This window comes from Prionailurus viverrinus, chromosome E2, assembly GCF_022837055.1.
Source record: "Prionailurus viverrinus isolate Anna chromosome E2, UM_Priviv_1.0, whole genome shotgun sequence".
In the NCBI taxonomy this organism is placed as follows: Eukaryota; Metazoa; Chordata; class Mammalia; order Carnivora; family Felidae; genus Prionailurus; species Prionailurus viverrinus.
The window spans coordinates 39,973,931-39,986,828 of record NC_062575.1 but is presented as its reverse complement, the minus strand read 5'-3'; the positions used below and the strand labels follow the sequence as shown (position 1 = coordinate 39,986,828).

Here is a 12,898-nt window from a genome sequence, read left to right as displayed (position 1 = left end):
AACTATAGTTTTAGGCTACATCATGTTAACAAGTTCTCCAAACAAAAGTTCTTTAGGTTAAGATTTGTGTAAGGACGAAGAGCATTAAGTAACACTAATTACAGATTCTTTATGTCCTTTGGCCTGTCCTAGGGCAGAAATTATACCTAGGAATCCTCTCGGATGCAGACATGACTCCCCCACTACTGCCACAGCCCTCCAGTGAGCCGCCCCTGACCAGGGCACTGTGGGAGAAATACCAAATGGAAGCCTCATTCCCACTTCAGGGGACCCATGGGAGGCCTTCGAGGCTGCACCTAGAGCTCATGTCAAAAGTTTTCTTTTAAATATATTTGCTTGAAAGGTGTGAGCTTCAAGAAGTACGAAATTAAAAAAGAGAACCTGGTATAGCCACATTCAAAGGTGACTTCTAACTTAAATGATCAGACATAGCTCATAAAACCAGCTGTCTCAAAGACAGTGTTATCTTTATTAAAAAACGGATAGACATAGCAGCACTTACAAAATAACAGTTCATAAAAGGCATTGTATATTGTCAACTGATAGTGTGAAAAGGGCAGGCCCCCAGCACAGCTGGTTGTGGGCTCCACATCACAATGCTCACAACCACCTGTTCCACTCAATACGACACAACCCAGAACACCCAAGGGGAGACCAACAGCAATGTGGCACTCCTCGACTTCAAGCCTTTGTTATCTGTGTGAATAGTCAATCAAGTCAAGTATCACCCTCCTTAGCAGCATCTGGAGCACTCATTGGTGTTCTGGAGGTGGCTGGTGTACTTGACCCACTTATTTAAAAAAACCTAAGCGTTCAATAAAAAACACTTCTCCCTGTCCAATGCCATCCACAGAAACACTTCGGTTGCGGAAGAGACGTGCTCTTCCATTTAAATGTCTGTAAAAGCTAATGCGGGCCTCTGCCGCGGTGCACAGAAGAGAACTTGGAGCAGGCACTTCTGCACAACTGTCTTTGGTGGAGAATGCTGGTGTGGTCACGCTGTCCCCTGCCCACTGCTCTGCTTCTTGCTGCTCTGTGGGGGAGTGAGGACCCCGGTGGGGAGAGGAGAAATCCTGTTTTGTTCAGACAATATGGCTTTCTTTGCTTGGGCTTTGTCCTGTTAAGAACAAAAGTGAGAAATGTTAAAATGGAAGAGTGTATCCTTTGGGCTTCGCGTTCTGTGTGCTCTTTTCTAAGGAAATGAGGGGAAAAAAATAGCAAAGAACGATCTAAAAGTCTCTGGTCTACATGCTATTCAGACACAGCATCTACTGACCACAATTTTCTTTTTTAAGGAACCAAAAGAATTGGACTCTTTCTGGGATATCTGGAGCCTGCCTGAAGAAAAGTGAAGAGGCTATTTAAGCAGTTTTAAGGAATTTATCTGGGAAACGAGGAAGGCTACTGACCAGCAAATCCAAGCTGTTTATATGGGTCTGGATGTTGTGTGCATCTTCAGCAGGAACTCCCCTGAAGTGCTTAAGTTTTGAACTTCCTGTCTCCCTTATGACCATTGCAAATGGAACCATCCACTTGACACACTTCTCTATATCACACCACTGATACCCTGCAACGAAAATAAATTTTAGGCTCAATTGGTTTGGAAGTTTAGTACACCTTGTGAATGGACCGGAAAGCCAACGTACCTGAAACCTTTTGCATCAATTCAGAGGAAGAGAAATGATACAAGGCAGAAGCAGCAAGTACACCATAGGGAAATTCTAAGCAGCCAACATCCAGGACACAAAGATCTAAAAGCTATGGAGAAGAAAAAGAACACTGAGGCAGATGGCCAACATACATCCCTTCTAGAGTTAATCTAATGATGGGGTAGGCAGCCCCACAGAGGTAACAGAGCCACTTACCTCTGCAATCTGTATGAAGATTTGCTGGGGATACTGTGGCAGGAGCACTTCATATAAATCATTTAGATATGCAACCTGCATATATACATTCAGCCAGGACACAATGGTCAGGGGACTTAAATGCCACTTAAGGGCCTAAGGGAAAACAGACAAAAGAGACCAATGGTTGAGAAAAGAAAAAGGTATTTCTGCTCCCCTTGGGCCTCTAAAGGAGTTCAAAATGAAGCCATGTTCCACGCCACAATGTGTCCAGCTGGAGAACACCTAGGCAGATGCACTCACACGAATGTGGAAAAGCTATTATGTATGCATTTTTTAAAAAGGACTGAAAAATTAACTTGTAACATACCTTCATAATGATTAATTCCATGCTAAGAATTTCCTCTCCTGAACAAGCCCCATCTGTAACATACGCAAACTGGTGCAGCTTTGGAGGATAGATTTCCTAAAAGGAAATACAAGGGAGAAACAACTAGCAAAAATCTCTAATAGTTTTAACTTATAATGTACACCCAAATATTGTTTTTAGTATTCTACCAGGAAAAGAGAGAGGGAGCACCTGGAATACATATAGGGGCTACTCTGCTGGTCAAAATGTGTTCACTGTGAAAGAAACAACTCCCCCTGCCCCAATAAAGAAATGCATAAACACAACTTCTATTCAGTGGAGAGAGTTTTGAAATTTTCACCTTTTTAATACCTTTAGCAACATGTTTGCAAGTTAGGCCCATCCACCCTTCTAAGCATTCCAAAATTTTTAATCCTCTTGGGTCAAAGTTCAATTTTTTGGCTTAAAGTAACTACATTAACTTAAACATTTTATAGACTCACTACTTCTCTCACTTCTTGGTTAATTTCTAGCCCTTTCTGCATGTATCTTTACTTTAGATGACCTCAAATTAGAAAAACGTAGACAAAAAGTTGGCGTCTTCCAGTAATCTCAGAGGATCTCAAGAAACGGCATATGCCACATAACATTTGAAAATGATTTACCTCAAGTTTGGCAGCAATAAATAAAGATGAAATCCCAATAAGCTGTAAAAGTGTTTTTACGATATTTTGTTGTGTTGCCATATACCGATCAAAGAAATCCTGTGCCAAGTAAAATGTCTCTCTGTGAAGTTTATAGACTTCACACACCTGAAAAAACAGTAAGTTTTAGAACAGTTACTTGAGGAAAAAAGAAAGACAAAAAAAAACAACAACAACACACAAAACCCAAAAAACAACAAAAACATAAACATTTGTCATAAGTTTTGGTGAAGGACAATATAACCAAATCAGGAGAGACAGAACTTTGCTTTTCTGAAAGGATTGTTACCTTGCTTGTCCCCAAGCACGCACACAATGAAAAACTAGAACTCGCATACAAGGATTAAGTGTTCTATGATCTACATTAATAATAATAATAGTAAGAGCAAATGTTCACAGGCAGGGGAAGGAAGGTATGTTCATCGCCTGGTACAGCAGCATTTTCATGGAAAAAGTGTGAATAATTATCTCAAACTGTAATATCAGGACCATGCCTGCCCTGCCCACCTCATAGGATTGCTGAGAGACAGGGGAAAATGGTGTGCATGAGGGAGCTGAAGAAGACCAAGGAAATATTAGACCTCAACTCATCACCACCATCAAATGCCTGTTTATACATATAAAACTGCTATTCCTAAACAGGCCTTCCCATGTATAAGTGTAATTCATGGGGTTAAGGCACCAGAGAAACAACAGAACATTAATAGAAAATTCCATCAATCACCAAACAGTATTTCTAAAGTCCAGGCTAGGGCATATTTAAAGTCAGTTTTCATAAAGTAACACAATTACAATCTGATCAGAAGTGAAGCTAGAGCTTCTGTCCTCTCAGGAACAAACTCTCAAACTTGTGTCACCCGGCTCACAACTGGGCACACAGCATGAGCGCCGCCTTTCCCACACGCGTGCTGACTTCCTGGCAGGGCTAGAGGCTGAGAAACAGCATCACTGCACACAAGCCTCAAGTATTGTCTCAGCAAGGACAAAACAGTTACCATTCTTTTCTATCTTTTCAATGGTATTACATGACTTTTTTGATGGACTTTCAGAAAAAAACCTTCCTTAAAGTATTTGGCATCAACTGCATAATACAAATAGAACTTCCCAGTCACAACATCTAATGAGTTGAAGCGTGGGAGAATGCAGCACACTACACATCTAATGCTTCAAGGAATTATAAATTGACCCAGAAAGGGCCAGAAAGTCTATGTGCCATAGTGGGCCTGTGGATGGCACCTGCAAGGCCTCTAGTTTCAAGCAGGCCTGCCAAAGAACTCAGTACAGAAAATGTTAATATTTTCAGAGACCAATAAAGAAAAGCGAATTAATAATGGTAAAAACAGCTATCTTTTCTTGCCTATTATGTAAGCTGCACTTCATACACACTATTTCTAATCCATATAAACTCTGCAAGGAAAATACTGGTAGCAAATATTACAGATGAGAAAACCAAGATTCTACGTTAAGTGACTTGCCTGATGAAGACACATAGATGGTGGCAGCAGGGGATTTGACTCTAGGATGAGCATAACAGGGGTACGAATACCCCTGGACACACACTTTCCAAAGAGTACAGAGCAGTTTGTTTTTAGGGAATATTTAGGCATGCAACTTCCTTATGTCCTTTTCCACAAAATCGATCTGCCTGAGATGTCCTTCAACATCACAGAAGATGTTGAACATCCCATTTCTCATCACCCAAGGCTCACAGAGGTGTCCAGGAAGCACCCTGAGGCACTACTGAGTCACCCACACTTCCTCTCAGAAAGAGGTATACTGCCCATACAATATCGCTTTTTATGTTTAATTACCCATCAATATATGTAATACTTGTTCTTTTTCTTAATTCATTTTTTTACTATTTATTTTTGAGAGAGCAAGAGAGAGAAAGACAGACAGTGTGGGGGAGGGGCTGAGAAAGAGGGAGACAGAGGATCTGAAGAGGGCTCTGCGCTGACAGCAGACAGCCTGATGTGGGACCCAAACCCATGAACCGTGAGAGCATGACCTGAGCCCAAGTTGGGTGCTTAACTGACTGAGCCACCCAGGCACCCCAGTACTTGTTCTTTTGATCAATTGTTGCAGAGAAGTACGACAGTGTGGCCAATAAAAGAATTAACCGATATATTTTGTTAAGAGGATATTCTGTGGGGAAAGGGAAATGGATTCTAAAGAGTTAAAAAGGAACAATGTAAGCTCTCTGTTAAAGATAAGCCTGTTCATATATTTTTAAAACTTATGATAGTGGCTATCAAATAGCTGTTATCTGCATTCCACTGGATATATTTAAAAGTAATTTAATTAACAAAGACCAAATATCAATATTTACAGTTAAGTGGAAAATAGAACTTCTGGAATTATTTGAGCTTTGAAGAAAAAAATTCGATGCCAACTTAAAAGCAGATATCTAAGAGGTAAAGAGACTTCAGAAATTCTAAGGTAGAATGCAAGCAAAACGTTAAACTGCTGTAGTATATATACCACAGCCTCAGAGACACAGAATGTGTCAATGGGATGAAACGCACAGAGATCATAACAACACAGAAGATTCCAGAAGTGGTCAATGCTTCCAGTCAGCAGGAAGACTCAAGCTCACCTCCATTAACCAATCCAGAAGAATTGCTCGCATTTTAGGCTGCAGGAGAGGGTGCCGCTGCATAAAGTGCTTATCCCTTAAGTAGGTCTTCTCCTTGTTTAACATGATTTTCCAAACCTCGTCTCTATTTGCCCAGCTACAAAACACACAACCAAGTGAAAAACAACAGGTAGGTGTCAATATGCATCCATTCTAACTCGGTGAGCTTGAGCACAAGGAGGAAGAGACCTGGAAAGCACGTGGTGGTCAACTTACTTCAGTATAGGCAGTGGTGAGGCTCTGGAGGGCATGAAACTCTGAGGCCCACAGGTGGAACTAGGGTACGTTGGCTCATCCTCTTCTTTGTCAGGTGTAGGAATCAAGGAGCAGGGGTTTTCACACACTGAACTGCCATCCCAAGGCTATAGAAGAAAAACGTATTTTTAAATGTTTGACGCGAGCCAGCTATTTTTGCATTCATTGATTTGTAGAACAGCTAGCAACACAGAAAATGCCTTAACACTGCAGAGCAATCTCCAGACCTAAATATATATTCTGGCTTAAATTAAGATGAATATGGAACAGCGAAGGAAAAGCCACAGTGATGACCCCAGGCTTTCGTTTCATTCGTCATTGACTTAGGAGTCTATACAGTAGATATCTAAGAAAACTCCAAAGTCAGTAGCTTTTGGATCCTCCACACTGTCACACTCGTAAGAAGTACCTGAGCAGTAAGATGGATGCAAGGGAGGTTAAGCTAAAACACCAACACCTCTTACAATACAATATGACCCAAACCGAACCACAAATTCATTTGCAGGCCAGTAAGACACTGCATAATTTCTGAAGTGTCTCGTGGGATTATCTGGTCACAACTCAAAAATTTGCTTAACAAGTACAACTAATTTACAAAAATTTCTTAAAAGTGAAAGAATTTCCAATAAAAGTATTTAGTTACATAAGCACTGCATATTCACCAGTTACGCTTGTGAAGATCAAAAATGTAAACTGATTACCATCTATATTTAAAGTCTCCCCATCTGAAAACAAAAACCCATCGAATGTGCATCTTTCGGTATTACATAATGGGGACGTTTTGTTTTCCTTAACTCAAAACAAAACAGAGTATCTGCCTAGTTAAAACCAAATCCAGGAATGGTCACAGGATATACTAAGAAGTCTGTGGAGACAGAAGCCAGATACCCCTGAAGACCTTTTGAATCCTGCCCCCAAAGTCTTGCAAAGAATAAGATTCAAATAACTGACAAGTGAATAAACCATCATTAAAAACCCAAACAATTTGCTTTTCTTGTAAAGGTTCCAGATCCTTAATATTATTCAATTTTCAATATTTGGAATATACTAAGGTCATTTTGCCATTTAGAAAATTTTCTCTTTAAAGCTACTCTGTTTATCATCCTACTCTGAAAAGAAACCTATGATTGACTTTTTTGAATTATAAAGAGTGATTGTGTTGACAGTATGGCAGGTAACAATCCCACCAGCACGGAAGCCTTGGCATTTTTTTTTTTAACACAGACAGCTCATGAAGGTTGACTAAAGAAAAGCGACAATGGGATGACTAGAAATAAGCATGGGGGGACTTGGGCTCCAGGTGCTGCCTGTAAAGTATGGTAGACGGAGGCTATCACAGCACACCAGCCACTTTCAGAGGAAGCCAGAGCACTTTCCGTGTACTAAGAGAGCAAAGCAGGATAAAGCTCTTCTCCACCCAGGGTGCAAAGAATTGGGCATGCAAATTAGCCATGACAACCCCTGCCAACAGCTGTTCCAGAAGGGCAGCCTCCTCTTCCAGCTCTAGTATCACGTGCTGGTAGCACTTCCTTGACTCAAAAAGGGTCACATTACAAGTGCCTCAAGTTGCTCTTCATTCAAGAATAAATTCTAGTTTTGAAGGCAGAAGCTGGGTGCCACCCTCTACAGCCAGATGGCCGAAATAGCGGAGAGCAGGCTTTGGGGGATAAAATGGTGGCAGTTTCTAACCTGCAGGTTCATAGACAGATTGTGTGAACCACAGCAGATAAATGTTTCTGAAAGTTGGCCCTTAACTTGAGCCTCTACCGGGTTTCAAAGGAGGTGAGATCGTCCGACTTTAGGAAGGAATGGGATAAGAGCAAGAGACCAATTTTCACTATTTGTAATCACTTCAGACTCCTTATGCCACTTTTAAATAAGAATAGAACTACTTATGTAAAATTAGGTTCTGCGAAGTCATTCATGGAAAGTCCAGCATTTCACTCACACAAAAGGTCAGGTCTTATGCAAAAAATTAAACAAAATGGATGTGTTAAATGGATTTTAGATAAAAGGGTATTCTTTTTGTTAAGAAAGGTCTAAGGTAAGAACCAAAGGTTCTCTGAGGTCTTGATGAAGCAGTTATAAGGAAGTTAGTGTAATGGCTACAAGTGACTCAAGGCTACTGTACTGTGTTGAACTGTAACTCCCGAGAAAAACTGTGTCATTAATAGGCAAAAAGGTTGTGTTACCCCAAAACTCTAGCTTCATGAATCTACACAGAGAAATAACAAAAGACAACAAATTCCTCTGTAAACAGATGGACAGTTTTCAAGCTATCTGCTCTACAAAATGTGCAGAAACCTGTTGTCACTAATCTCTGAACAACCATGAAAATTCCTTCTAGTTAGTGGGAAATGATACGGCTATTCATGTACCACAGTTATCAACTGTCCGCAGTTTAGGGATAGGACCACAGACAGCCCCACTTAGGCACCCTAGCACCTTGAGAACACAAACTATTCTAAAACTCTAAGAAGTCAATATGAATGCCTTTACTTCATTCTCAGCTGGAAATTTCAATTCAAACAGCTGGGAAAACAAGCAACCTTGAGTTTCACAAAGTGGAGATCCATTTTATCATAACCCACAAAAATCAAATTGCTTAAGGTTTTTTGTTTTTAAGGAGAGAAAAAGAAAAGGAAAGAACTGGGATGCGCTGTCTCATTTCCTTCCCTAAAGTGAATGAAGTATTTCTTCTTCTAATAGAGAAGGAAATCATCAACCCCTAGTTCAATATTCGGTGGACCACCCCAGAAATGCTAATTCCTAAGGTCTTATGTGCAGTCACAATTGTTACTGCAAACCCACTGCTTTAAAGCCCTTCACTCTTCCAGAGCCAGCTATGGCTGTTGCTTACTGCCCAACAAAGTGATGTGCAGCCCAGTGCTAACCTAGTTGGAACCATTGCCCTCAGCTCAAATAATACTCCTGCTCAGCTTTTATCCGTGATAGGGTCAGAAGGCCCGATCCACTAGTTTGGAGATAGGTTGCTTCCCCTGCTAGAACCATTAACTATGGTCTCCAGCCATTTCTGGAGGTAGAGAGATAACACAAGCTTTTTCTGGTAGGAGCTTCTGATATTGTAATGATATCATGAGCACGCAGGAAATTTGGCGGTAACTCCATGAAGGAGAGGCAAGAGAAGTGGACTAGTCAATTGAAAAAATGTGTTGAGACACGTATGTCATTACACAGAATGTTCCACTAACATTCTGGCTGAGGCCAGGTGGAGCCCCAGACAGCAGTGATCATTGTAGGTAACTGCTAGATGGGCTGAGAACTTCCAGAAGGGGGGAAAAGTTAGAAACCTGACCTAAAGGGGGGGTGGGAGGGGGAATGGAGGTCCTTAAGCACCATGATGGAAAAACAGTAGCATGGATGGGGAGAATTCATGGTTGCTTATGAACACACACAAACACCCATCATCATACCCAAAGAGCTCTGTGTCAGGAGCCCTCCCCCCAGTTCACCAGCCCAGAGACAAGGCTCTAGGATGAACTCCGCCCCTGATTGCACAGGACTCTGGGTTACTTTCTTCCTCTGAGTCTGAGTCTCCTCAAGGGCAAAAGGAGAGGACTGAGTTATTTGATGTCCATTCTGGTTCTTCCAGACATCAGCGCATATTTGTAATCTCAAAGGTGCCGGTCAGGAACACAAGACCTCGCTGGAATCCCAAAGCTGGCAGAGGTCAGTGCCACTGACAGGCAGAGCTCAGCCATATGTACTGCAGCCAAAGGTAGAGAAAAACCCTTCAGCAGGAGGGTTTTGGAGACTGAGACTCAATTTAACCCACAAAGAGCAGGAGGCCCTCCACCTAGGCCCAATTAGCAACTGTACCTACCTGACTGCTGCACTGGTTTCTCACAGTCCTGTCAATTTTTGCAATTTCTTCATCTGGATCCTGCAAAAACTAACATAAAACAACCCCACCCCACAAGGAAACACACCAAACAACCCAAAGACAAAAACAGAAAAGAGAGAAAAAGTTGGTTAGGTTATAGGCACCATTTCTGCCAAATGCACCCCATTAACCCCCTAACAATAAACATGTGGTGGATGGAGCCCAGTCTGGTACCCAGGTAAGATTGGGGGGGGGGGGTCTCCTCCCCCACCTGTCTCCTTTGTACTCACAACAGCCACATTTGCCTTTCTTTTCCTGGAGCGAACAGAGACATCGGTGCCACTTTCCTCTTTCATGGTGTCCCGTTCCTTTGCATCCCTGCAAAGCCAGGGTGGCACAGAGGTCAGGGTGAATTCTCCCCAAATCTAGGTCCACCCCTCCCCCACCGCTGAACACCCTTCCCGTCCCCCCCCAGCGACCGGGCCACTCACCTCTCCCTTCTCTCCCTCGGCATGGCTTGGGGCGTGGGATCAGATCTCAGGCCTTGGGGGCACAAACCGGGCAGTGGGGTGAGGAGGACCAGAGGTGGGGGGCCAGGGCCCGCCGGCCCGCCCCGGACACCCCTCCCCCTCCCGCGCGGGCGGCGGCGGCGGCGGGAGCCTCCCGGGCCGGTCAGGAAAATGGCCGATGGGCCCGGGGTGGCCTGTCACCCGCGGCGCCGCCACCAACCCGCGATGCCGGGTCCGAACCGGGGGTTGAGGGGGGGGCCCGGACGGCCCCCGGAAATCACCTCCTGCCCATCGCCTTCCTTGGGGCTCAAGCTGCCTCAGTCTCCCCCTCAACACCTTCCCATGGTCCGTCTCTGAGCCACCCTACAGGGGCACCCCACGCTGACGACTCGGGGACCTGGCGACCCGGCCTCGCCCCACCCCCACCCCGGCCCGGCCCGACCCGGGCGCTCTGGGAGTCCTCGCCGCCGCACCGTCCCGCAGCCCCGCGGCCCCACGGCAGGGCCCTTACCCAAAGCCGTCTCCGCGGCAGGCAGGCGGCACGAGCTGAGGCCCGACGCAAGAGGCAGAGGCGAGCGGGAAGCCGGGAGGCGGGAGGCGGCGGCGGGCCGAGCGCGCGGCGGTGGCGGGATCCGCGCCTGCCCCCTACACCGCGCTGGCGGCCGAGCCGGCTGCTCCTGCGCCCGGCTAAGAGCGGGACATTTAAAAATCCCTGCGCGCGGAACCGGCCCCCGGCCCGCCCTCGCGCCCTCCCGCCACCCTCCGCCCCGCCCCGGCCGCTCAGAGCCCCTCAGCGGCAGCCCGAGGGCCCGGGCCCGCCCAGCAGCCGCCCTCAGGACCGCCCCGCCGCGGCGCAAGCCAGCCGAGGCGCTCCGAACCGGCGGGGGGGCGGGGCCTGAGCGGGGGGCGGGGCTAAGTGACAGGGCCTGCGCGCCGCAGGGGCGGGGCCGGGGCCGTGGCGGGGCCTGCGCGGCGCAAGCTGCGGCGCCGCGCGGGGCGGGACGCGGGAGGCCGGCTGGCGCGCGCGGTAGAGGGCGGGGCCGCGTTCGGGCGGGCGGGCCGCGGGGGAGGTCTGGCGCGCGCGCGCGCGCGCGCGCGGCGGAGGGGCGGGCCGCGGGGCTCAGGGGGCGGAGCCGAGCGGCGCTGGAGCGGCAAAAGGCCGCGTGGCCGGCGGTGGGGGAATGTAAACAACGGCAGGCGGCGAGGGTTCTGGCTGGGGCAGGGGTCTGGCAGGGGCAAGCGGGAGGACCCGCCGTCGGTCGGCCTGCCGCGCGCGCGTACTGTACCTCCTTGCACTTCCTTCCCGCCCCCGAGACGCAGGGTTCCGGCCCCTGAGTCGGGGCGGGGATGTGCCCAAGGTCACAGCGCCTGGTCGTTGGCCTACAACGTGTGCCTCCGGCAGTCGCCGGGATCTGGGGCGCCGGTGGAACAGTTGTTCCTGGAGGTACGTCCATGCATCCATCCAAGCCATTCATTCAACTAACAGCCCAGCACCTTCCCTGTATTTCCCTCCCCCACAAACTCTTCACGACGTTGGAATTTCAGACAGCCCCTCTAGCTGAAAGCCGTTCCCAGAGGCTCGCATCGGACCGGGATGAAATCCTCACTCCCTGCCCTGGCGAACAGGGCTCCACCTGACCTGGCCTTCGCATCCTGTCAGACTTCCCTGCAACCCCCTCCCCTCACATCTCACCGCCCTTGTCCTTTCTCACCTCGGGGCCTTGGGGCTTGTGCCCTGCGAGGGCACCTCCGGCTGTTCTTCCTTCCCAAGAAATTAAAGGTCTTCAGTGACCACTTAACCTGGAGCATCCCTCTCCCCAGGACTTCCTCTCCATCTTTTTGCCCGGCTGTGTTTCCTTGACAGAACTTGCGGCCAGAAGACTTGCTCCTCCGTTTCCTTGTTTGGTGTCCCTCTCCCTATCTTGTCTGTCTTCTTTACTGCTGTTATCCCCCAGCTCTCCGCATAGTGCCTGGGGGAAGGGAGACACTTAAATCCTATTTATGAATGAATTCTTGAAAACCATACAGCGACCAAGCTCTATTGGAGCTTAACAGGCCAGTGATACAGGTACTGAACGATGGTCGCTAAAAACTACCTTCTATACTAAATTTGTAGAAAGCAGCATGTAGCAGAGGGCTCCCAAACACTCCCAAGACCCTTCCTGATTTATAGTCTCAGCCTTGTTCCCTGCCCCACTAACATAACAGTCTTTCTGAGGTGACAGCCTAGGTCTTATTGAAGAGTATGCCTTGTGTCATCCCCACAGGTCCCTGGTAGCAGACCTTCCAGGGGCTCTGAGGTCAACACTGCTGAGATAACTCACTAAGCTTGTCTTAGGTAGGCATGGAACCCAAGGTCCTGAATTCCCAGCCCTGTGTCCTTTAGGAATAACAATAAGAAGTATCAAAAACAGCATTTCCAAAATGGCAGCTTTGGGCTAAATCCTTCAGAGTGTTATCTCAGTTCAACTTAGCAATAATCCTATCATGTTGATACTATGATAGTCCTATTTCAGGGATGGAAACTATCTACTTTTCAGCGTCATTATTTAGGGATGAAGTGAGATAATGCAGCCTTAGTACAGTGTTTGACACATAGTAAATGCTCAATAAATTTTATATAATATAATAAATATAAATATATAAATATGTGTGTGTGTATATATATATCACAATGATAGACAAGACAGTTTTCCTTAGTGGTTGTAGCAGCTTACACTCCCACCAGCAAAGAATGAGACTTCCAGATGTTCTGTGT

General features: G+C 46.5%; 1 protein-coding gene across 1 annotated transcript; it reads right to left on the bottom strand.

The window, feature by feature from the left end:
• Positions 1-436: 436 nt before the first annotated feature.
• On the bottom strand, positions 437-10,892 carry CCNE1 (cyclin E1). Its single transcript, XM_047836635.1, has 12 exons — positions 10,652-10,892; positions 10,123-10,174; positions 9,922-10,009; positions 9,632-9,700; positions 5,749-5,894; positions 5,494-5,629; positions 2,859-3,005; positions 2,215-2,310; positions 1,866-2,000; positions 1,647-1,758; positions 1,410-1,567; positions 437-1,117 (listed from the first exon to the last, which is right to left on the bottom strand). The coding sequence occupies exons 2-12, from the start codon at positions 10,143-10,145 to the stop codon at positions 995-997; spliced, it is 1,233 nt and encodes a 410-aa protein (XP_047692591.1). The 5' UTR covers positions 10,146-10,174; positions 10,652-10,892; the 3' UTR covers positions 437-994.
• Between the last annotated feature and the right edge of the window lie 2,006 nt (positions 10,893-12,898).

Excerpts from the sequence above, each read along its gene's own strand:
- CCNE1 (XM_047836635.1), bottom strand. The coding sequence starts at position 10,145 with ATGCCGAGGGAGAGAAGGGAGAG. Across the intron at positions 5,895-9,631 it reads GAAACCAGTGCAGCAGTCAG|CCTTGGGATGGCAGTTCAGT; the intron begins GTAGGTACAGTT and ends TTTCTTCTATAG. Across the intron at positions 2,311-2,858 it reads TTATTGCTGCCAAACTTGAG|GAAATCTATCCTCCAAAGCT; the intron begins GTAAATCATTTT and ends ATTTCCTTTTAG.